The sequence below is a fragment of the Caretta caretta genome, chromosome 7 (genome assembly GCF_965140235.1).
Source record: "Caretta caretta isolate rCarCar2 chromosome 7, rCarCar1.hap1, whole genome shotgun sequence".
NCBI lineage: Eukaryota > Metazoa > Chordata > Testudines > Cheloniidae > Caretta > Caretta caretta.
This window is the reverse complement of record NC_134212.1, coordinates 95,096,252-95,122,356: the sequence shown is the minus strand read 5'-3', so window position 1 is coordinate 95,122,356 and position 26,105 is coordinate 95,096,252. Positions and strand designations below refer to the sequence as shown.

Here is a 26,105-nt window from a genome sequence, read left to right as displayed (position 1 = left end):
GGCTAACTGCATTTGGTTAACCTAAAAAGCAAACTGAACAGTATTTTCACAATTATGCAAGGTAGAGGCAATATCTTAAATAGAAGCTCAGATTCTGGAGCAGCCAACAGGGAGAAGTATTGGCTTGCGGAACTGCTGTGAGTTGGCTCCATTTGTCAGCTGTATCTTGAAGTTTAAAAAATAATAACAACAACAACAACGTTTTAAAAGGGTGTTATTAATTAGTGATGGGAAAATCTCAAAGGATTCCAAAACTTGGTTACAAATCAGAAGTTTAAAATCTGATCTGAACCACTATGGTCTGTGACTCTTGCCATAGAAGTCTTTCTGGTAAGATTTCCAGTATTCCCTAGTTAGAAACGCTATAGGAATAGTCTAAATTGGCATGTCTACCACTTGTCGTGGCTGAAACCAGGAAACGTAGAGGCACATGGAAAAAAATATCAGAGTTTTTTTCCCCTCCTCCCCTTCCCTAACCTCAACAAAGGTTCAGTTCAAGTTTTGAGAAAAGATGGGGACAGGTGATTTTAGTTTTCTAAATATGCACACATGTCAGCTTGTCATCTCAATGTGTGAACCAGCTCAGACTAAAAAGAAAAACAACCCACCCTATCTTTGAAGATTATATGTATCAGCAGCATATATTGTATTTTGTTAAATTATTATGAATGTTCTAGGTCCTCAAAAACATGTGCCTAATTTGCACACACCATGATTGCACATAGTTTCAGTAGCCATGCTATACCTAGCTGGCCTTTTGCATATGCAGCTGCAGTAATGCTCCATAGTTACATACACAGTTTAGTTTCTGAAAATCTGTCTCCAGATGTCTTGACAGGATACAAAGAAACTGCTCCATTTAAATAATGAATTTCAGAAGTAAGTTTTTGCTTCTCAAAACTTAACATTCTGTATCGGATATGAAGTCTGAAGGTCCAGAAAATTTTTTTGTCTCCTGGGAGATAAGTAATAATTTCATGTAAGTCTGAACTTGGAGGACATCAACAAAAAAGAAACTTACTAATTCACTATATGGCTTTTCCCAGTCATTTGTGACAGTATTTCATATGAATGTAACAATAACAATTTACATTTATATAACTTCCTTTCAAAGATCTCGTAGTGCTTTGCTAACAGGTAAGTAAGCCTCAAGACACTTTTGAGCTCAGTGACACCTATGACCATGCATCTCTTGACTTTTGGGAACCCCAGATATAGTCATATTTTTGGGGATGTAACAATATTTCCCAGTTCCCTACTAATCTTGCCATATGCTCAGGGTTTAGCTGATCACCATATTTGGGGTCGGGAAGGAATTTTCCTCCAGGGCAGATTGGAAGAAGCCCTGGAGGTTTTTCACCTTCCTCTGTAGCATGGGGCACGGGTCACTTGCTGGAGGATTCTCTGCTCCTTGAAGTCTTTAAACTATGATTTGAGGACTTCAATAGCACAGATATAGGTGTGAGGTTTTTTGCAGGAGTGGTGGGTGAAATTCTGTGGCCTGCATTGTGCAGGAGGTCAGACTAGATGATCATAATGGTCCCTTCTGACCTAAATATCTATGAATCTATGAATCTATAAACACTAGAGAAGCCACAAGTTCTATCGCAGGCACTGACCAAGAACACTAACTGTTCCTCAAAGAAAAAGAACATCCATCTGAAGAGAATAAAGCTAGGAAATTCTACCAGGCTTCACCTTCAAAAAGATAAACAAAACAACAAAAACAAACCAAAATGTATTGCCACTATTTCCCACTTTTGACATGGAAGTTTATTAAGCTAGATATTTAGGCCTATCATCTTCATCATGCTTTGGCTCCTCAAGTAAGCTTTTAAAGAATTACCAAATATGAGACAAGAACACAGCCTAAAATATCCTCCCACACAATTTACAAAAAATAAAAAAGATCTTTTTTTTTAGCTCCTGTACAATATCATCAACAGCAACCATTCCATTCGGTGTTGTTTTACTTACCCGTTTGTCAATGTCATTATGTTGGAGCTGGACAAAGCGAGCACTAATAGCAGCAATATAGCTCTGCTGATTGGAGAAAGCCACTCTGCCAGCACCTTTTGGGTACTTCAATTCTGGGTCCGTATCAATACCAGCATAGCAGACACCTCCATATAAACGGTCCATAATCATTGCCAGTTCAACTGTGAGAAAACAATTATTAAATATTGAAGACTCAATATTACTAAAGGTTTTATGCATGGCCTGCAGCTTTAAAAATAGACTAGACTATTCACCCTAATTCCAGTACTTCAGGAAAACAGAAAAGGGACCTGAAAGTTGGATTGGTCAAGGAATCACAGTACCCATCTGAAATATACTGGAAGTGCAAAGGTAAATTGGTCAAGGTGCTAAGGAAAAGCTTTCCTGGGATTCTGTTACATACCCCAGGCAGAGTGTTATATCAGTTACATATTATATTTGATTCCAAAAAGTGCATTAGTGCAATGTCGAGGTTAAACAGTTATACATTACACTGTCAGAAAATGTAGATCACCCCCCTCCCCCGCCAACAATGGTTAACTCAGCCCTACTGCATCATGTATATTGATGTTATATGTTTACTGACAAAAATAGTAATATACTAAGCTATACATTAATGAGAATAATAGAAATAAAAGTACACCATATGTGCATAATGGAGAGTTATCGGTGGAACCTCAGTTTTTGCATTTCCTGACTTGTTATTTTAAGCATTTGGTCTCAGAGATGCATTTATTTCCTTGGGGTTTTTTGTTTTAAAGAAAAAACTAGAAACTGTTGGAGTTGTTCTTGGACATATTACATGCTCTAACTATCTGAGTACACTTGTCTAAATGCACAGTCAAATAAGTGCATCTGTCCTAAACTGGGCACTTCACAACTTTTCATTCCACGTCAGTATGTAAAGTTCAGACGTTCTTAATTTTGTTAAATGAAACCTAATTTCCACACTCCCCAGACTTGGGAAATCACGCTTTAATTAAGAGCTAAGACTGTGCCACATTTCACACATTGACCATTTTTGCTCAATTAGGGCCTGATCCACTGAAGTCAATGGAAATACTCCCATGTTTTTTCCAGACTTAATTGGGATTTAGGTCAGATTCTTAAAGAATATGGTTCTTTTTTTTCCAGTGAGGAAACTATTTTTTCAGTCTTTCCATTGAAACAGCTAAACATCCTTCAAACTTTCAGCAGAAAATTCATTTTTGGGTAGAAACCAAATATGGAAAACTTGATCCCAAAAGATTAATTATTCAGAAAAGCACAAGAGAACAAAGGTTGCAATGGAAAATGTTTCGTAGCCTTACCTGCCACAATGTACTCTCATTTGTGAATGAGTTATGTTTATACATATGTAAGTTATATATACATATTTATGGAATATATTGAATGTTATGTGATTTATATTATTGCATGGACATATTGCTTTACACACACATACACACACCCCACAATACCCTCCTCCCTGCCCCCCAAACAGGAGGGATTTTTAGAAGACACTGAATCCTGTCAGAACTTTTCCAAACTGTCAGATATTCTAGACACCCCCCCCCAAGTTGTTTTAGTTTTTTAAAAATTAATAAAACTCCCCACAAATGAATGACCAACAGAAATGGCAAATATCTATTCTAAACAAGAAAACTACCACAATAAAATTTTGGAATATATGATCCTCAGAGGACAGCTGCTCAGGAACTGAAGAAACCAACATACAGCATAACCAAACACCTAAAACAGTAACTCCAAGAATAACCCCACCTACTAAACTTCTAGTTCCAATTCTTTGTGCCATTCAAATTATGACACGTCATCTTTAAAGCATGATCATATTTCTCAAGTCATACTGCCCACTATCTTCTATTCCCTATATACCATACATGTGCACAGACAAACCTATTCTACACCAGTGTCACAAAAATCCCTTAAGTCTGAGCATTTTCAAACAGGGGGAAAGGAGTTAATTGGTTTTTCTTTAAAAAATTAAATATAGTGTGTTGCATCAGGTTCATTGTGTCATTTAGTTGCCTTGTCACACCACGTGTACTGAATTTATGATATATTGTAGGGGTAAAGGGAAGCTTAACTATCTTTGGCTTTGAAGACAAAGACAATCCAAGTTTAGTTACCAAGCAAAACAGTATTTCTATTCTGTGAATATATTTAGACATCTGGTTTTACAGACCTGTCATCTCCTATATTGACCACAGTTTGGTAGCTACTCTCTCTTGTTGTCTCTCCAGAGATACCCTGTAGCAATCCTTTAGAAGAATCTGGCAAAGCAGAAACTTCTAAATATACTTAAAGCAATAAATCCTGTACCAGAGAGAAGAGGGTTTTGAGTGTCTTACTACTTCTCTCGCTATATTATTTTATTACTGGTTGAGATGAATGCCTTTGGATTACAATCCATGTATGCCATATTGATACTGTATAAGAGTATATATACCTTAAACTTCTGTTGGAAGGGTCACTAAAAATTTTCCCAGACATCTGATTTTCCAAAATTCATTTTTCTTGTCTCAATAGGTACAGAAATATAGTCCTAGTACTACAGTTGCCACAAAAAAACATCAGTGGGGAAAACATACTTAACTTCTTAGGCTTTGGTACAATTAAGACTATGCTTTAAAAAGAGAAGACAGCAAAAATGATTGAAAAGGAAAGCACGGAATGAGAATGTATAAAGAATGGAATGGAAATTTGCAATATGTCAGACATGCACAGTATGTCATTAAAAAGGTATAAGTAAGAGAAAACATCTCCAGATGATGGTGCCTTTCAGATTCCCCAATGCAGTAATTTCTTAAGGTTTTTTATAAATCTAGCAGTAGAAGCACAGAGTTCTTTTAAATTTTTATCTTGTTGTTTTATGACAACCTCTTAACTTGACAGCTCAGAAGCTAATCCAGGTTACATAGGTCACCTAGAAAAACTGGAATTTAAAATTACCTAAAACAGTGTAATTTTTTTTTTTGACATATTAGCCCATCTTTTACAAAACAGAAAAAAACATCTCTCCTTCTCAAGGGTACATTAGTGCAATGATGGTAAGCCACCAAAAGTAGACTAGTATATTGGCACCATGTAAAATCTTCATAGACTTTAAAGCCAGAGGGGACCACTGTGATAATCTAATCTGATCCCCTGCACATCACAGGCCACAGACCCTCATCCACCCATTCCTGTAATACACCCATAACCTCTGGCTGAGTTACTGAAGTCCTCAGAGCATGATTCAAAGACTTCAACTCTATGCCTAAGGAGGAGTCTCAAGAAAGTCTTAGACAGTTTCTAGACTAGGGTGACCAGATTCCCTGATTTTATAGGGACAGTCCCGATATTTGGGGCTTTTTCTTATATAGGCACCGATTACCTTCCACCCCCTGTCCCAATTTTTCACATTTGCCATCTGGTCACCCTATTCTAGACAGAGAAATTCAGGCAAAGAACCAATTTTACTAGTGATAATGTTCAACTTCAAGAAAGCGCTACATTACAGCTGACAAACATTTCTTTAAGAGTTAACTTTTATACATTCAGATCACAATACCATTTGCAATAATGCCATTTAGTGACTCGCAATAAAGTTCTATAGACTGAGGCCCCTCTATACTATAGGAACTCATAACAGCATAGCTATAGCGCCATAGCTATGCTGGCATTACCCTGTAGCATAAATGCAGCCTACAGTGATGAAGAGGGTTTTTCTTTTGCTGTAGGAATATCACTTCCCCAAGCAACAGCAGGCTAGGTAGCTGGGATGGAAGCATTCTTTTCCTGAACAATGCAGCCCTGCAGCCCCTCCTGGCAGGTTCCAAACCATGACACCCCAGTACAGGCAAAATACTGCATACACTGGATTGTCCTTACTCCTCATAACCCCCACAACAAACATAAGCACCTCTATTTCACTCACTTGGCAGGCTCCAGCACTGCAACCACAAAATGCCACTTTTCCAGCAAGTTCCAATGATCCCCTCCCAGCCCCACTCAACAGCAGGGTACAGCAGTGCCCTCCAGCTTCCTCCCAGTCTCCAGGGAAAGCTGCTGTGTTGGTAACAAGAAGAGGGCACCTGCCAGGGTCCTCTCTGCCCTCCTATTTCAGTTAATGAGGATCGGGGTCAGAGTCGTACAGTTTAAGGCCAGAAGGGGCCACCACATCCTCTAGTCTGACCTCCTGTATATCACAGGCCACCAACACCACCTAGCACCTGCACACTAAACCCAACAACCAAAATTAGACCAAGCAGAAGTAGCCAAAGCAGAAGCTGCAGGTGGTTGAAGAAGAATTTCTGAGCTGCATCTTGATGTTCATAAGATCACAATACTTGTGATAATTTCATGAGTATTGGAGCCTCCATATATACACATCAATATTTGCATGGAAATACACTATAGTCACTGGTTAGTGCAAATTTTAAAAACTTGATGGTTTGAACACCCCACTAAACGTAATATGATTAACACGTGTACAGCTTTCAGAATTGGGCCCTTATAATAAATATCAAGTTGAAACTAGTTTAGACTATGATTTAGTGAGTTTGTAAAAAGGACAGTCAGATTAAAAATGTTATTATTTAAAACCAATTTCCTAATATATGTTACAAACCTTAATTTTCAGCTCCGCTTGGGAAAAAATAGACTTGCCAATGTAAGTTTGTTTGTAGAGAGTTTCTAGCCAGTTCCATGTTCAGATTCTCATGCATTAACTCACTGCAGCAGTGTTCAAGTTTGAAAACATCGTAGGGCAATATTTTAAATCCAAACAATTCATTAAAACTTGTACAATATTAACAGTAAGTTTTGAGCAACCCTTTAGAATATTATATATTTTATTTAACCAGACCTATTTTTTGAGCCCAGTGTGATTTAACAGTGTCTATAAAGTGTTTGGTGTCAGGGGTTCTATTTGTTTGTACAGTACCTAACACAATGGGGTCCTGGTCCAAGACTAAGGCTGCCAGGCACTATAAGAATGCAAATATAATAATAGTAAATAATAAACTGAAAAACTTTAAAGGGACACTATCTAACTGGTCCTCAAACTTAGGTTTTTTTTAAACATTAAAAATCCCCACTAAAACTAATTATATAAGTGTATTTTTTTAAAATATACACTGATTTTGTATAGATATGAAACATTCCACTTAATATTTCCTACATACAGGGGCAGTTCTAGTACCTCTGGCACCCTCTACAGATTGACTTGATTCAGACCCCTTTTACAATCAGTTGCTGCTCTTTCCCACTCTTAAGATAGGACATAGCTATTTTATTTTATAATATATTAAACATCTACAAGTTAGGACAGGTTGACTGTGATGGGAAAGAGGCAGTACAGAACAGGCTGGTTAGGGAATGATGGAAAAGGGACAGAAACAGGCTGACTGAGGTTTAGGGTCAGCATTGAGCAAATCTAGGTTCTTAGTAGAAATTGGAGGTGGAAGTGATCTTTTGTGGATGAACGAAGAACAAGCCTTCACAAAATCAGCTCTATGGCTCCATGTAGGGGTACTAAAGGTTATTCTGCCTACCCGAGTTGGCTATGCCAATTCAAGCGTGGCTGTGTTACGCTAGTGCACGAGAACTTTGAAAGTGAAACTAGAATCATAGAAGATTAGAGTTGGAAGAGACTTCAGGAGGTCTAGTCAAATCCCCTGCTCAAAGCAGGACCAACCCAACTAAATCATCCCAGCCAGGGCTTTATCAAGCCACGCCTTAAAAACCTCTAAGGATGGAGATTCTAACACCTCCCTAAGGAACCCATTCCAGTGCTTCACCACCCTCCTAGTGAAATAGTTTTTCCTAATATCCAACCTAGACCTCCCTCACTGCAACTTGAGACCATTACTGCTTGTTCTGTCATCTGCCACCACTGAGAACCGCCAAGCTCCATCCTCTTTGGAACCCCCCTACAGCTAGTTGAAGGCTGCAATCAAATCCCCCCTCACTCTTCTTTTCTGCAGGCTAAATAAGCCAAGTTCCCTCAGCCTCTCCTCATAAGTCATGTGCTCCCAGCCTCCGAATCATTTTTGTTGCCCTCCGCTGGACTCTCTCCAATTCGTCCACATGCTTTCTGTAGTGAGGTGCACAAAACTGGACACAATACTCCAGATGTGGCCTCACCAGTACCAATCACTTCCCTTGATCTGCTGGCAATGCTCCTACTAATGCAGCCCAATATGCCGTTAGCCTTCTTGGCAACCAGGGCACACTGTTGACTCATATCCAGCTTCTCATCCACTGTAATCCCCAGGTCCTTTTCTGCAGAACTGCTGCCTAGCCAGTCAGTCCCCAGCCTGTCGCAGTGCATGGGATTCTTCTGTCCTAAGTGCAGAACTCTGCACTTGTCCTTGTTGAATCTCATCAGATTTCTTTTGGCCCAATCCTCTAATTTGTCTAGGTCCCTCTGTATCCTATTCCTACCCTCCAGTGTATCTACCTCTCACCACAGTTTAGGGTCATCCACGAATTTGCTGAGGATGCAATCCATCCCATCATCCAGATCATTAATAAAGATACTGAACAAAACCAATCCCAGGAACGAACCCTGGGGCACTCCGCTTAATACCGGCTGCCAACTAGACATCTAGCCATTGATCACTACCTGTTGAGCCTGACGATCTAGCCAGCTTTCTATCCACCTTTTAGTCCATTCATCCAATCCATACTTTTTTAACTTGCTGGCAAGAATACTGTGGGAGACCGTATCAAAGCTTTTCTAAAGTCAGGTATATCATGTCCACCGCTTTCCCCATATCCACAGAGCCTGTTATTTCATCATAGAAGGCAATCAGTTTTGTCAGGCATGACTTGCCCTTGGTGAATCCATGTTGACTGTTCCTGATCACCTTCCTCTCCTCTAAGTGCTTCAAAATGGATTCCTTGAGGACCTGCTCCATGATTTTTCCGGGGACTTAGGTGAGGCTTACTGATCTGTAGTTCCCCGGATTCTCCTTCTTCCCTTTTTTAAAGATGGGCACTACATTTGCCTTTTTCCAGTCATCCGGGACCTCACTCAATCACTACAAGTTTTCAAAGATAATGGCCAAATGCTCTGCAATCACATCAGCCATCTCCCTCAACACCCTCAGACACATTGCATCTGGCCCCATGGACTTGTGCATGTCCAGCTTTTCTAAATAGTCCTTAACCTGTTATTTCACCACTGAGGACTGCTCACCTCCTCCCCATACTGTGCTGCCCAGTGCAGCAATCTGGGAGCTGACCTTGTCTGTGAAGGGCGAGGCAAAAAAAGCATTGAGTTCTTCAGCTTTTTCCACATCATCTATCACTCAGTTGCCTGCCCCATTCAGTAAGGGTCCCACACTTTCCCTGACCACCTTCTTGTTGCTAACATACCTTTAGAAACCCTTTTTGTTACCCTTCACATCCCTTGTTAGCTGCAACTTCAATTATGCTTGATTACACCAGGCTAGTTATTTTTATTTTCCAGGCTGAAGTGCAAAAAGTAAATAAGTAAACTAAATTTGTGTTCTAATTCTAGGAACTACTACAAATTGTGTGTGCATGGGGGGGTGAGGGTGGGGGGTGTTATTTATAACACTGGTATGGAAATTTGTTTAATTATATTACTTTTAGTCTGATACATAAGTATCACTTTAAGGGATAACTGTGTATGCCAATTCCTATGTTTTTAATGCAATTCCCCAAATTAGAGTAATTCTATCAAACAAAATAGACTCCAACACCATGCAGGTGGACAGCAAAAAAACAGCATAATCTAGTAACTAGTAAGTTCCCAGATTCTTTAATAAAATATGAAAAGTCATCCTTCAGTTCATGAACTGGCAGTAGGAATTCAGTCCAAAATAAGCAATCATGATATCGGTCACAGTAAAGAGGTACTGTCAGTGTGCAAGGAACCCAGAAAATTCAGAAAAAAAGATTTGCTGTATTGCTTTCAAATGTTCTAAATTAATTTCTAAAACTAATCTTAGAAGCTTGCAAATTAATATATCAATACCAAAAAATGGGTTGTCGTGCTTTGGAAAAATTCTAAATTTACTGTTCGAAGGCATTTTTCGACTATGAACTACAATTCATAACAGGCTGGGAAAAAAATATAGACAAAAACAGTTAGGCCCATTCTGTTTAAATGGCCTCATTAGAACTGGTCTGGTTTTCAGAGATGTTGAGCAACCACAACCCCAATTTAAGTCAGTGGGAGCTTAAAGTAAATACTTAACTGAACTGGTCAACTTAAAAAAAGCAACCCCCAAATTCAAGGACAATATGAAAATTTGAGCCTTAAAGTTATACTTAATTTATAGTACTAAACAATTGATTCATTGTCTTAACTAGTAGTTAATTTCAAAGGTCAGAAGTTCTCAGAAGTTATATTCTTACAGTTAAGGACAGAAGAAACTGATATGCTTAGAAAGTAAACCACAAATTCTTCAAAAATCTCTGAAACAGATGGAACGTCATTGTCTCAGAATCTGAAACCAGTTACTGATAGTATGGTCTGGCCTAACTTTTCTTCTGTTTCAACTCACCAGCTCGGAGGGGACGTGGAACTCCCCCTACAAAGATAGTTTTTCTCGGGTCCAATGGCTGAGAACCATCCATTACAAAATCACTGTCACTTAGGTTCCAAGGTCGAATTTGCACCTGAAAGAAAGAGGTCAACTTTTTCTTTACTTCATTGCTAACTTACCCTACACAAAGTAATAAGAATCAGCTGCTAAACATTTACATATGTAAAATCTGATTAGAATATATGTACATACCTATATTCACATTTTTTTTAAGATAAAATAGTAAAATGATAGAATGTGAAAGTAAAAACGATGCAAGTACATCATTTATCTATGTAGGTATTCAGAAACTACGCCTTACAGTGTTTACTTGAAAAAGGTGGACAGTATATTTATCACCTCTAGAGGCCAGGCTTGAGTTAGATTTCCTCTTGCAAATGCAGCTACCCCATTCTCTCCCTAATCTGCTTCCTCCTCCAGCCTCCTTTATTAGAATATGGAATATATAAAAGGACATTCAGAGCTTTATCATTTACAGAGTGAACTTAAGGATGCAGGCTGAACATTCAGCTTTCTTCTAGTCACATATAATTTTAAAAGTTGAAAAAGAGGGAAGAGGAAGTGGAATTAATTCCTGTGTTTAAAATAAGAGGATTGCAGAAATGTGAGTGCACTTGTTCAGTTTAGTTAAGCAACCAGATAGTGGACAGTTAGACAGAAAGTCTTCAGATTGTACAGAACTCAGAATTCTGCTCAAAAGCTACTTGGATAAGCCTGCTTACCACTACAACCCCCTGAATAAGTGAAATGTGTAAGCATCATTTCCATTTGCCATTGCATTGCAATTTTCATTCACCCACGCAATGTCCCATTGGCAGTTATAAACAGGATGGACCACTTTGTTTAATTTAACAAGATTAAGTCTCTATTCTAGCTCAACCCTGAGTAATATGAGCCAGTTGTGCTATAGTGGAAATTGTATCACGTATGTAATGCACCATTATATGCAAGCAGCTGAAGCGGTTATCCACCAACTCATTTCTGATTGCAGACAACATAAAAATGCTTGGTTTTTACATACCAAAAGCCAGGGTTACATTTACAATGCCACTTTACTTTCTAAATAAAATTAAAAACAGGATCTTAGTAACTAGGTCTTTTCCAATAGCTCATTTTTAACAGATTCAGCAGTAATAGGGATAATTGTTCATCCTTGATTATAGGGAGTCTTTATGGAAGCAATTTAGAATAAAAAAAGGGGGAAAATACTAAAAGGTATCAGACATTCAACCAGCAACACATTTTGAGGGATGTTAACTAGAAGAAAATATATTTAATTTTCTATACCAATGAAAACCTGCCTGAACATATGTTGATTTAAAAAATCCCTTTAGGAGGATCCAGTTAAAATTTGATTAGCTCTAGCAAAATGACTCAGCAAGAATATACTTCAAACATGTTTTCCTTCTTTCTGGTATTATCCTACTCCTCATTTGTCCATCAGAAGTGTACAACTATATGCTTTTCACTGGTTTTAATAAACCTTTCTTTATAAACCAAATTTGGGTCAAAGCAAACTTGCTACAGTAAGTGAAAGGCATGAAAGATTGTAAATTCCTTAGCTAGCATATGCAGAGTTGAAAGCAATGAAGTACTCGCAAGGCTGCCTAAATTATTAAATAGTTTTCTTTTCTAAATCATAGGGGCTTTTTTAAAAAAAATAAAACAGTATAGGCAAAGAATGTCACCTATAAAAAAACCTTACAATGTCACCTATAAAAAAAATGAGTAACAGGAAACATTCTGTTACCATATGGTACTGGAAGTACCAACATAAAAGTTTAATTAAACAGTGGCATTCATTAGCTTCTGAAGAAGCCAAATTATGCTAACGTAAGAAGGTAAGCCTAGTAAAGGAGCACCAACATAACCAGTTACACCGGGGGAAAATGCTTGCATATTTATTTGCTTTTGAATTGGCAAGGGGAAGTTGGTTAAGAGCCGAGGCACTCTGAACACTGCTTACTGGTTTGTCCTTGATGGTGGGGCTTGACACACATAGGTAAAGTTTTCCATCTTCTTCTAGACAGGCATCTATCAGCGCTTGTACAGAGCTTTCTTCCTGGAACAGCAAAAAGGCATAACCTTGGAAAGGACAAAGGCACAAAAAGAAAGAAAAAAAAAAGATGAAAACTTTTGAAAGATGGGTCAAAACAGAGAACACAAAAAAAGAAAATCTGAGAACTGCAACTATTTTGTAAGCAAATGGTTTTGATAATTCACGAAGATTCTGAATTACTTTGTCCCAATACATAGATGGCAATAAACATGTAATATTGTTGCTAACTGTACTGAAGTTAATCCAATAATAAAATGCTTTCATAAGGAATCCTGCCATAGGATCACATGGAGAAAGCAGGCTTCCCCACGATCACTCATTTTTGTTTTGATGGTGCATACAGTGTTGATACCACAATGGAGAAAAAAAGTCTTCAGAAAGTTTGTTTTCTTTATATACATTAAAGTTTCCAAACACACACAGAATGGCTGGAAAAAACAGAAAAAATTGTGGAAGATTAGCCCACAACTATAATAGATCTCTATTTGTGCTCTTACAAGTATTCGTCATCTTAAATAAAGTGATGGTGTTGAGGCAGTTTCAGATGATATACAAGGGGGAAAATACTATGTGGGAAGGTCCATGAAAAGACAACCTGCATGCAGATAATCTGAAAATTTCTATCCTGAACATACATATGTTGGGAAGGGAAAAATGTATATTCTCATTCATTCATACTGTAGCTTTATTTCCTAAATATATTTTTAAATCAAATCTCCTAACATACGCAGTCCTCATTGAAGACCCATGATTTACTGAATTTGGACATTTAAATTGCCACATACATAAAAGATTACTACTTGTGTTAGATAATGAAATTTTCTCATGCTTAGACCACTCAAAGGCTCAGACTGTCTTTAAACCTCCCCTCTAAAAAACAGCTGAAATAAGATAATCTTGAGGGAAAGCTGTAAACAACTGAAAGATTATGGATTGAGAATTGGAGTGCCTTCTGACCCACAAATACTCTGCTAATAAGATATCATATTTTAAATCAAATTTTTATTTTAGTTGAGAGTACTGAGATATTGAGACAAGCTTTTGTACAGTATAAAGTTAAGCCTCAGATATTCTTAACACGTATCCCTAACAGGTTAAATTTTGGAATAAAGAGAATAAAAGTTTTGGCATTAGTTTCCTTAAACTTTGAAATGCAAAATGTGAGCATGGAGATCAGTCAATTAAAAAAAAAATGTACATGTCCTCTTGTTTGACTACTGTTCAAGAAGTGCAACTAGCATTTATTTTCATAAAACAGACAGTAAAATAATAATATGAAATGGGTTTGTCAAAGTTTTCTATGCAGTAGAATCCACTGATTTATATTTAATAATGTATATAATTTGACATTGTTTTAGTAAATAGGGGGTATTCTTGGATCCCAGCTGCTCAGGATAGTCTGACAAAATAGTTTTTAATCAGTTATGCTTAATGCCTTTGCTTTTCACCACCACAGTCATTCATACCTTTGTCACCTCAAAGCTAAATTACTGCAATGCTACTACACTAAATTAGATCTTAAGACCATTTGGTAATTACAGCTAGTATTGAATGCAGCTGCCCAGTTGTGGGGGATTTCCAGTAGTCTGTGTTACACCTGTGCTGAATAATTTGGTGTAGCTACCAGATGATTTCCCACTCACTGTTTTGATATTGGCTTTCACCTTCATAGTTTCGACCCTACCTACCTTATAGAGAGTTCCTTTCTTCACACAATTCTGTAGCAACTGCTTGTGCTAGCATTCCTCTCAAAACACAGGAGGACTGCTAGCAGAAGATTCTCAGTCGGGGCACTGACTCAAAGGGCACCTGGCTAGGCCTATTTGCATTCCCAAGTTTTATTGGGGAGGCAGCAGTTAAGAGGAGCTCAAGTAGAATTTTGAAGTAGTTACTGTGAAGAATGGCTTTTTTTTTTTTTTTTTTGCTTGAAACTGAACACTTGGAAGAGACTATATCAGGGGTGGGCAAACTTTTAGGCCTGAGAGCCACATCTGGGTATGAAAATTGTATGGCGGGCCATGAATGCTCACAAAATTGGGGGTTGGGGTGCAGGAGGGGTGAGGGCTCTGGGGTGGAGCCAGAAATGAGGAGTTCAGGGTGCAGGAGGGGGCTCCAGGCTGGGGCTGGGACTGAGGGGTTGGGGTGAAGGAGGTTGCTCCGGGCTGGGACTGAGGGGTTCAGAGAGTGGGAGGGTGTTCAGGGCTGGGACAGGGGGTTGGGGCAAGGGAGGGGGTCAGGGGTGCAAACTCCAGGCAGCACTTACCTCAAGCAGCTCCTGGAAGCAGTGGCAGTGGCATGTTCCCTCTCCAGCTCCTATGCAGAGGCTCAGCCAGGTGGCTCTGCGCACTGCCCAGTCTCTGCAGCCTTGGTTCCCAGCCAGTGGGAGCTGTGGGGGCGGCACTTGGGTAGGAACAGCGTGCAGAGCCCCCTGGCTACCCCTACATGCAGAAGCCGGAGGGGGGGCATGCTGCTGTTTCTGGGAGCTGTGCGGAGCCACGGCATGTGCAGAGCAGGTCAAGCCTCCAGCCCCGCTCCCTGGCTGGAGCGCCGGACCCTGTTTCCCGGCGGGAGTTAGAGGGTCGGATTAAAACATCTGAAGGGCCGGATGCAGTCCCCAGGCCATAGTTTGCTCACCCCTGGACTATAGTAGTCCCTCACCATCCACCACTAACTCATTATGATCATATTTCATTGGTCAATTCATTTTTTTGGGGTGGAGGCATGGTGTTTAAACTCATAGGCAGAATTCAATACTCTACATACTTCAGTCAGAAAAATTAGCCCCAAATATTAAGAATGCTCTGGTTTTAACCAATATTTCCACTTGTTATTAAATAACCTCACAGTTCAGAGATTAAGCTAAGCACACCAAAATGTGGATGCTTGTCCGTACATTGTAATATTTTTGGTCTGCAAAATTCATTTGGACATTTTGACTGAACAGTCTCTCTTACAGTATGTTTGGTTACTGTGTTTTCTTTCCTGGATGGAACACAAAGCCTGGAAGATAGAAACGAAAAAAAATCTATACATGTTAGTTTTTTATACTGCTCCTCATTACCACAGCAGCTGAATGCCATCCATGTAAAACAAACAGCAAATATTTAGTTCAAGATTTGGGGAAAGGTTTGGGATGATTCTTATCAGAATCTACACAGATGCACCTGATTTTCTTACCTCATAGTAAAGATTCTGTTGAACGGGTGGCAGAAAGACCCGAATGCCGTTTTTGGATTAGTAAATATTGTATTTGTAGTTATAATCCAATTAAATTTACCCTAAACAAAAAATCCTTGGCTTGTTCTGTTCAGCTGCTAAACTACAAATGCAGTCCTGGTACGTCAGAATTTAGTTTCCTCTCCTGACTCCAGTACCCTATATACTGCAGTCAGAAAAATCAGCCCCAAATGCAAGACCTGTGCTGCCTTACTCTTCTAGTGCATATTACCTCTGCCAAATAAGGAGACTGCAAGGAGTCTCTGAAAATGAAATTCTATGCACTTTGCTTTGGGATTAGGACAGCCCTCCCCTATTAGCTCTGTTGGGCCACCCAATCAGCTTCTCAAAAAAAAAAAAAAAAAAAAAGCTAACACAGGACTTCAAAACCTGTTGACCTGATGCCTCCCGCAGTTCTTGAAAGGTTTTGGGCATCCAAGACCTCCAGAAATCAGGTTTCCACTATAATTAAAAGTTGTGATTCAATAACTGAAGTTAAATTCAAATACTATATTGATAAACACACATAAGAACTTATATGGATTTGAATAAAACATCTATATCTGCCAAAGTTAAATTAATTAAAAAAAATCACATTCATCAAAATATTTAGGGATGCAAAAAGTCAGAAGAGAGAACCACCTTGAGATAGGAAACCTACAGTATTTATTTTAGAATTAGTGTTTAAAGTATTCTGAATGTGTGAAGTATTGTTACTACTAAAATTCATTGCATAAAATCTATCCTCTTTTTGGTATTTAAGGTTGTTTGTGTTTGTTAAAAATTATACTAATCTTTAAATTAAGATCTCAGATACTTCTTGCTCAAATAGACTCCCAAGAATGAACTGTTATTTGCATTGGAATAGAACCCTGTGGCAGAAGGTGTTCCCTGAACTCTATCTATACAAAAGTTAACTAGAAAATATCCATGAAGACCACTTGCTCCATGCTTAAGCTAACATTGCACAAGGAAGTTTTATATCACACAAGATGCAATTTAAATTAAATATCAAATATGTATTTTGTATCAGGAAAAACAGAAGAACATTTTGAATTATAACACCAACCAAGCCTTTTAATGAAAAGCTAATATGTACTTTGACAACTGTAATGCACTAACATCTTTTCACAATTATATCCACCTGTGCTTAAATGGCTATAATTTGCAATTCTCTGGAACAGACCATATTATTCCCTCTAGGAGATGACACCACAACATGTGGTTTGGAAGGTATAGCTTTGGCTGTTAGGCAACAGAGCTCTCAGCCATACCCTATGTAGTTGTATGCAATTATACAATGCATTTCACAGATCATCTTGAAGGATTTTTATATATCCTCAAGGACGACTGGTGTTTAAACTTATCCTCTGCCTTTTTCTGATTTTCAGATACAGCCAAGAAAACAGCAGGTGGTATTCAGATGCACATCCAAATGAGATTTAGGCTGGTGTCTGAACTAGAAAAACAGAGAGCGTTCAGGTTTAATGGTGCCAAAATGAGCTATTTTTACATTCTTCTGACAAAAAAAATAGACAATCTCATAAGATGAACTTTTCAAGATTCCCAGTGTCATGGCAGTCATTCTCATAATATTTCAGCTGCACCTGAGTCTGAATAAAGGTTTCTTCTTCCCACAGCTAAAACCATAGGAGGTGGTTCATATTTGAGAAACTCAATATGAATTCCTTCCTCTGCCTGGAAGTTGAGTTCTGAGCCATCTCTGCTTAAAATGGATCTTCTGTTTTATTTATTTATTTTAAACCAATTTGATTTTGATTAAAAAAATATTATCTGGACCCTTAGAGCAAGGCCACTACCACAGAGAGAAAGTGACAACTGCGAACAGCGGAGAGGCTAACAGAGGGAGTTTGCTTGGGAGTTCGCCTGGGGAGAGGCCACTGAGGTGTTCATCTTGCAGGCTTCACTGAGTAGTTACTGCAACAGCTGAGGAAACTCTTAGAAGGAATGTAATATGGATGGTGAGCGTTCAGCTGTTGTTACCAACACAGAATGTGCCATGTTTGTCTTTCTTCCACAGGACAGAAGCGACTTTGTCTGTACAAAGTGCAAGCTGGTCTCCATATTGGAAGAGAAGGTTCAAGGTCTGGATAAACAAGTATCAACCTTGCGTTGTATAAGAGAAACTGAAGATTTCCTGGACAGACGTCAGGATATGCTTCTAGGGGCACAACATTATGAAGAATCAGAGCAGGCTGCGCAGCAGGGACAGTGAAGAAATTTGGCAGCATGTGACCTCCAGAAGAAGAAAGAGGAGCGTCCATGTACCAGCAATGCAGATGAGCAACCGTTTTCATGTTCCCTCCACAGGTACTAATGTGGAGAGTGAACTAGATGATACATCTGAGGGAAGGGAGCAGAAGGAGACTCCACCGATTGGAAGGCATGAGATGCACTGTCTTAGGGATGGGGGTTCAATGACTGCCACTCCCAAGAGAAGGAGGCTGGTGGTGGTGGTCAGGGACTCCCTCCTCAGGGGGACTGAGTCATCTATCTGCCGCCCCAACCGGGAAAACCGAGAAGTCTGCTGCTTGCCAGGAGCTAGGATTCACGATGTGACCGAGAGATTGCAGAGACTCAACAAGCCCTCAGATTGCTACCCCTTCCTGATTCTCCACGTGGGCACCAATGCTACCGCCAAGAATGACCTTGAGCGGATCACTGCAGACTATGCGGCTCTGCGAAGAAGTTTGAGGCGCAAGTGGTGTTCTCGTCCATCCTCCCTGTGGAAAGAAAAGGCCTGGGTAGGGACTGTCAAATTGTGGAAGTCAACGAATGGCTACACAGGTGGTGTCAGAGAGAAGGCTTTGGATTCTCTGACCATGGGATGGTGTTCCAAGAAGAAGAAGTGCTCTGTAGAGACGGGCTCTACCTAACAAAGGGAGGGAAGAGCATCTTCGCAAGCAAGCTGGCTAACCTAGGGAGGAGAGCTTTAAACTAGGTTCACCAGGGGAAGGAGACCAAAGCCCTGAGGTAAGTTGGGAATTGGGATACTGGGAGGAAGCACGAGCAGGAGAGCGCAAGAGGGGAGGACTCCTGCATCATACTGAGAAAGCAGGACGATCAGCGAGTTATCTTAAGTGCCTATACACAAATGCAAGAAGCCTGGGAAACAAGCAGGGAGAACTGGAAGTCCTGGCACAGTCAAGGAATTATGATGTGATTGGAACAACAGAGACTTGGAGGGATAACTCACATGACTGGAGTACTGTCATGGATGGATATAAACTGTTCAGGAAGGACAGGCAGGGCAGAAAAGGTGGGGGAGTTGCACTGTATGTGAGAGAGCAGTATGACTGCTCAGAGCTCCGGTATGAAACTGCAGAAAAACCTGAGAGTCTCTGGACTAAGTTTAGAAGTGTGAGCAACAAGGGTGATGTCGTGGTGGGAGTCTGCTATAGACCACCAGACCAGGAGGATGAGGTGGATGAGGCTTTCTTCTGGCAACGAACAGAAGTTACTAGACTGCAGGCCCTGGTTCTCATGGGAGACTTCAACTCACCCTGATATCTGCTGAGAGAGAAATACAGCAGTGCACAGACAATCCAGGAAGTGTAGGGGACAATTTCCTGGTGCAAGTGCTGGAGGAACCAACTAGGGGCAGACCTCTTCTTGACCTGCTGCTCACAAATGGAGAAGAATTAGTAGGGGAAGCAAAAGTGAATGGGAACCTGGGAGGCACTGACCATGAGATGGTCGAGTTCAGGATCCTGACAGAAGGAAGAAAGGAGAGTAGCAGAATACGGATCCTGGACTTCAGAAAAAGCAGTCTTTGATTCCCTCAGGGAACTGATGGGCAGGATCCCCTGGGAGAATAACATGAGGGGGAAATGAGTCCAGGAGAGCTGGCTGTATTTTAAAAGAATCCTTATGGAGGTTGCAGGAACAAACCATCCCGAAGTGTAGGAAGACTAGTAAATATGGCAGGCGACCAGCTTGGCTTAACAGTGAAATCCTTGCTGATCTTAAACACACACAAAAAAGCTTTCAAAAAGTGGAAGATTGGACAAATGACCAGGGAGGAGTATAAAAATATTGCTCAGGCATGCAGGAGTGAAATCAGGAAGGCAAAATCGCACCTGGAGTTGCAGTTAGCAAGAGATGTTAAGAGTAACATGAAGGGTTTCTTCAGGTATGTAAGCAACAAAAGAAAGCCAAGGAAAGGCTATCCTGAAGCACTTACACGAGAGGAAAGTGATCAGGAACAGTCAGCATGGATTCACCAAGGGAAGGTCATGCCTGACTAATCGCCTTCTATGATGAGATTACTGTTTCTGTGGATGAAGGGAAAGCAGTGGATGTATTGTTTCTTGACTTTAGCAAAGCTTTTGACACGGTCTCCCACAGTATTCTTGTCAGCAAGTTAAAGAAGTATGGGCTGGATGAATGCACTATAAGGTGGGTAGAAAGGTGGGTAGAAAGCTGGCTAGATTGTCGGGCTCAACGGGTAGTGATCAATGGCTCCAATTTCTAGCTGGCAGCCGGTATCAAGTGGAGTGCCCCAAGGTCAGTCCTGGGGCCGGTTTTGTTCAATATCTTCATAAATGATCTGGAGGATGGTGTGGATTGCACTCTCAGCAAATTTGCGGATGATAATAAACTAAGAGGAGTGGTAGATACAGTGGCAGGTAGGGATAGGATACAGAGGGACCTAGACAAATTGGAGGATTGGACCAAAAGAAATCTGATGAGGTTCAACAAGGACAAGTGCAGAGTCCTGCACTTAGGACGGAAGAATCCCATGCACTGCTACAGAATAGGGACCGAACGGCTAGGCAACAGTTCTGCAGAAAAGGACCTAGGGGTGACAGTGGACGAGAAGCTGGATATGAGTCAGCAGTGTGCCCTTGTTGCCAAGAAGGGTAATGGCATATCGGGATGTATAAGTAGGGGCATAGCCAGCAGCTCGAGGAACGTGATCGTTCCTCTCTATTCGACATTGGTGAGGCCTCATCTGGAGTACTGTGTCCAGTTTTGGGCCCCACACTACAAGAAGGATGTGGATAAATTGGAGAGAGTCCAGCGGAGGGCAACAAAAATGATTAAGGGACTGGAACACATGACTTATGAGGAGAGGCTGAGGGAACTGGGATTGTTTAGTCTGCAGAAGAGAAGAATGAGGAGGGATTTGATAGCTGCTTTCAACTACCTGAAAGGGGGTTCCAAAGAGGATGGTTCTAGACTATTCTCAGTGGTAGAAGATGACAGGACAAGGAGTAATGGTCTCAAGTTGTAGAGGGGGAGGTTTAGGTTGGATATTAGGAAAAACATTTTCACTAGGAGAGTGGTGAAACACTTGAATGCGTTACCTAGGGAGGTGGTAGAATCTCCTTCCTTAGAAGTTTTTAAGGTCAGGCTTGACAAAGCCCTGGCTGGGATGATTTAATTGGGGATTGGTCCTGCTGTGAGCAGGGGGTTGGACTAGATGACCTCCTGAGGTCCCTTCCAACCCTGATATTCTATGAAAATGTGGGCCCCTTCCTGAATGAGGGAGGCAACCAAGTGACAGAGGATGTGGAAAAAGCTAATGTACTCAGTGCTTTTTTTGCCTCTGTCTTCACGAACAAGGTCAGCTCCCACACTGCTGCACTGGGCAGCACAGCATTGGGAGGAGGTGACCAGCCCTCTGTAGAGAAAGAAGTGATTCGGGACTATTTAGAAAAGCTGGATGAGCACAAGTCCATGGGACTGGATGCACTGCATCCGAGGGTGCTAAAGGAGTTGGCGGATGTGATTGCAGAGCCATTGGCCATTATCTTTGAAAACTCATGGTGATCAGGGGAGGTCCCAGAAGACTGGAAAAAGGCTAATGTAGTGCCCATCTTTAAAAAAGGGGAGGAGGAGGATCCGGGGAACTACAGACCAGTCAGCCTCACCTCAGTCCCTGGAAAAATCATGGAGCAGGTCCTCAAGGAATCAATTCTGAAGCACTTAGAGGAGAGGAAAGTGATCAGGAACAGTTAGCATGGATTCACCAAGGGCAAGTCATACATGACCAACCTAATTGCCTTCTATGATGAGATAACTGGCTCTGTGGATTAAGGGAAAGCAGTGGATGTTTTATTCCTTGACTTTAGCAAAGCTTTTGATACCATCTCCCACAGTATTCTTGTCAGCAATTTAAAGTAGTATGGGCTGCACAAATGGACTATAAAGGTGGATAGAAAGCTGGCTAGATCGTTGGGCTCAATGGGTAGTGACCAATGGCTCCATGTCTAGTTGGCAGCCAGTATCAAGCGGAGTGCCCCAAGGGTCAGTCCTGGGGCCGCTTTTGTTCAATATCTTCATTAATGATCTGGAGGATGGCGTGGACTGCACCCTCAGCAAGTTTGCAGATGACACTAAACTTGGAGGAGTGGTAGATACACTGGAGGGTAGGAATAGGATACAGAGGTACCTAGACTAATTAGAGGATTGGGCCAAAAGAAATCTGATGAGGTTCAACAAGGACAAGTGCAGAGTCCTGCACTTAGGATGGAAGAATCCCATGCACTGCTACAGAATAGGGACCGAATGGCTAGGCAGCAGTTCTGCAGAAAAGGACCGAGGGTTACGGTGGACAAGAAGCTGGATACGAGTCAACAGTGTGCCCTTGTTGCCAAGAAGAGTAACGGCATTTTGGGCTGTATAAATAGGGGCATTGCCAGCAGATCGAGGGACGTGATCATTCCCCTCTATTTGACATTGGTGAGGCCTCATCTGGAGTACTCTGTCCAGTTTTGGGCCCCACATTACAAGAAGGATGTGGAAAAATTGGAAAGAGTCCAGCAGAGGGCAACAAAAATTATTAGGGGGCTGGAGCACATGACTTGTGAGAAGACGCTGAGGGAACTGGGATGGTTTAGTCTACAGAAGAGAAGAATGAGGAGGTATTTGATAGCTGCTTTCAACTACCTGAAAGGGGGTTCCAAAGAGGATGGATCTAGACTGTTCTCAGTGGTAGCAGATGACAGAACAACAAGTAATGGTCTCAAGTTACAGTGGGGGAGGTTTAGGTTGGATGTTAGGAAAAATGTTTTCACTAGGAGGGTGGTGAAGCACTGGAATGGGTTCCCTAGGGAGGTGATGGAATCTCCTTCCTTAGAGGTTTTCAAGGTCAGGCTTGACAAAACCCTGGCTGGGTGATTTAGTTGGGGATTGGTCCTGCTTTGAGCAGGGGGTTGGACTAGATGACCTCCTGAGGTCCCTTCTTCCAACCCTGATATTCTATGATTCTATGCACCTGTATGCCGGTTATGGGTAAGAAGGGCTGCCGCCTCTCTCTTCCCCACAGCTATGTCCAAGAAGGACCTGTGGTGACTGTTTTGGTCATAGGAAGCTAAAGTATTTGAAGGCATCCAATCAATCATTGTTTCAATGTCAAACCTGACCTTGAAAACAATCAATCATTGTGTGCTGTGTTGTGCAAAGTGGCTGAGTTACAGTTGCTGTGGGAACATATCTGTAATTCCTGATGTAAGCATTACTATTTCTTTCAATGTATATTAAAAATAACTTCATCCATTTAAAATATGGAATGTGAAATTCAGATGCGTGGAGCTCCACAATACTTGTATTTCCTGAAGTGCTCACACATCAAAATACACAAATCCATATTTATATTACTGATACACGTTTTTCCCCAACATGCAATCACTGAGAAGACACAGGTATAACTGGTTATCAACTGAGCTGGCCAAAAGTTTTTATCAACTGTTTGATGGAAAATTGTGTTTTTGACAAAAAGCTTTTCGCAAAAAGAGTCTCTTTTCCTTGGAAAAGTTTGGCTTTTCATAAAAAATGAACACCCAAAAACCAAAAAGTTGTTGGTTTTCAGTTGAAAACTGAAGAAATTTAACCAAAACCCAAAAAATTTCATTTCAGAAATGCTACTTTGTTGTCTCATGTCCCATTCTCTTCCCAGACAGACAACATCTTCCATGATGCACTGCAGCCAGGAACTCCCATGCTGCATCACGGCAGCTCAGCAACAGAGGAGACCATGGTGCATCATGGCAGGTATATTCCAGTCAGAGAGCCCAGCCTACAGAATAGAATAGGGGCATGAGGCATCTGAATGAAAACTCCCATGAGGCACCATTACAGCATTTCTAAATCAAGAATTTTGGTTTTCAGCTGAAAGTTTTTGGCTTAAAATTTTCAGTTTTCGATTGTTCACTAAAAAGTCAACATTTTCAATTGGGGCGGGGGGTGAGGGGGGAGGAAATCATCTCATTTTCCAACCAGGTTTAGGTCTCAAACCACAAACTGAAATAGACTTGCAAAATTTTTGATTCCATATTCAGTATTTTGCTAGTTCATTAATTGTAGGTGAAGAAATAAAGAGGCATTCAACTGCTCCAAGGATGTGGAGAAGTTTCAATCAGAGTGGCCTGTTTGAGGAGAAAATAACCCATTTCATAATTTATTTTCAAAAGCCAAACTTTTTTAACTCTCATTCCAGACTTCTAGTTACAACAGAAGTGAATTTTAAAAATGTTTTCATACAGCTTGGAGCACATTTCTATTAATTTTTTGCATTTGAGATAACTTCTAAATTAAGATTCAGAAAATTCACACTATAAACTGCCTCCTCTGATATACAACACTATTTTGAAATTCAAAGGTTGTCAGCAGGGGGAAATATTAAGCCTATTCTTGCCTTTGGAAGCAGGGCTGCATCAGTTCCATACCCTAGTACTGCTCTGAAATTCGGCATTCTGACAAATTCGGATACAGGAGTCATATTCAGAGATGCATACGTGTTCAGCCCTACCTTAGTGCAGCTGGCTTAGCTCTCTCATGCATTCCAATATATGGTGGGTGAGAAGAGAGGACAAACTATGAGTATCGTAAGGGCACATTCTTTTCCCTCATCCTACACAGGAAATGGGATGCTGTGACCAATGACAAGGTCTGATTTTAGATAGGATGCAAATATTTTAAGCTTGAAAACAGTTTAACTACCTCCACATTCAAATGCTTCTGTAAGTCAAGCACAGCAGTGTGGTTCCAAACCTGCATATTTGCCCTCATTCTGTTGGCTGAAGGTTTAGAGTGTTCTCTTTTGTCTTCCCACCTGCTCACAGCTCACTTTTAAGGCAGCAATGAAATCTAAAACCTATTTCAGATACGTTTGCTATGTGTCATCTCCTCAATATTTAAAAAAAAATTTTTTGCACCATACCAATAAGTAAAAAAGTTCATATGGAATTACATTGGTGAAATAGTTTAGTGTTCTAGTCTTAACTCTGACAACTTGACTTTTTTTTTTTTTAAATGGTTCTGAGTTGGTAGCTGTGTCTGGTACCTGAAAAAAAATTTTTTTTTAAAAAAGGAATGTTTATTTTAAGAAAGTTTAAATTAACACATTTTCTTCGTCTTATTTTTTATTTTTGTTCATTGCATTAAACTTTTCTGAATACTATTTGCTGTAAATCTTTATTTTTAAGATTGTAATTACTAAAATAGTATCTGAATTTCCTTTTAAAATCCTCAAAGAAACATTTTAAAAAGTTGTAACAAATTCAAGAATTTGTTTCCATGACTGTAAAGGATCATCCCTCAAAGTCACCTTTAGTACCCTTATTAGAATATATTCTTTGAACATGAATAAATAGACTTCTAAATCCAAAGATGAAATGAATATTCAAAAAACTGATCTTTAGAAAATAATAAGCCAAGGTGATGACAAAAATCTGCTGACTTTCATTTAAAAAAAATAAAATGTTGCCATGCCATGACTGGATTTCCAAAAGACAAAGGGGGATTTAAACATTAAAGAAATCTCAAAATAGAAAGGACTCTCACGTTAGCTCCTGCAGAAGAAGAGTGAAATTATGTATTAGTCAGGGCTGCAAAGCTGAATTCCTCTAGACAGACTAATTTTAAGTGGCAGTGTGCGACACTGTCAGCTGATTCCTTTGTCCACATAAATGGTGCATAAGAGATACAGATGAAGTCTAGAATGTAAATAGTTTACATCTCACAGCTAGATTCCCATTAATTTTACATGCTTTTCATGAACAGAGTACCCCCTTAGCCTCGAACTACAGGAAAATGCATACATAGGAGAGATTTCCCTTGCATCACAGTTATAGAGACAACCTGTTTGTTTAAGCTTTGAACAAATTACTCAGTATGCTTAACTCTATGTGTAAAATAACAATGGTGCTCCTGGCAGCAATGAATGACTATTTTTTAAAATTTTATTTCTTTTGTAGTAAACTGAAAACTAAACGTCTATACAGGAAACTAAGTAGCAAGCA

General features: G+C 40.2%; 1 protein-coding gene across 8 annotated transcripts in view; it reads right to left on the bottom strand.

Annotated features, from left to right (window-relative positions):
* The window catches only part of CPEB3 (cytoplasmic polyadenylation element binding protein 3), a 187,528-nt gene that overhangs the window by 15,083 nt on the left and 146,340 nt on the right, over window positions 1-26,105 (bottom strand). For all 8 annotated transcript variants that reach the window (XM_048855998.2, XM_048855995.2, XM_048855997.2 and 5 more), the window contains 3 exons: window positions 12,529-12,647; window positions 10,521-10,635; window positions 1,978-2,159 (listed from right to left, as the gene is read on the bottom strand). In XM_048855998.2, the coding sequence (XP_048711955.1) occupies window positions 1,978-2,159; window positions 10,521-10,635; window positions 12,529-12,647 (416 nt within the window). The remainder of the gene's footprint in view (window positions 1-1,977; window positions 2,160-10,520; window positions 10,636-12,528; window positions 12,648-26,105) is intronic.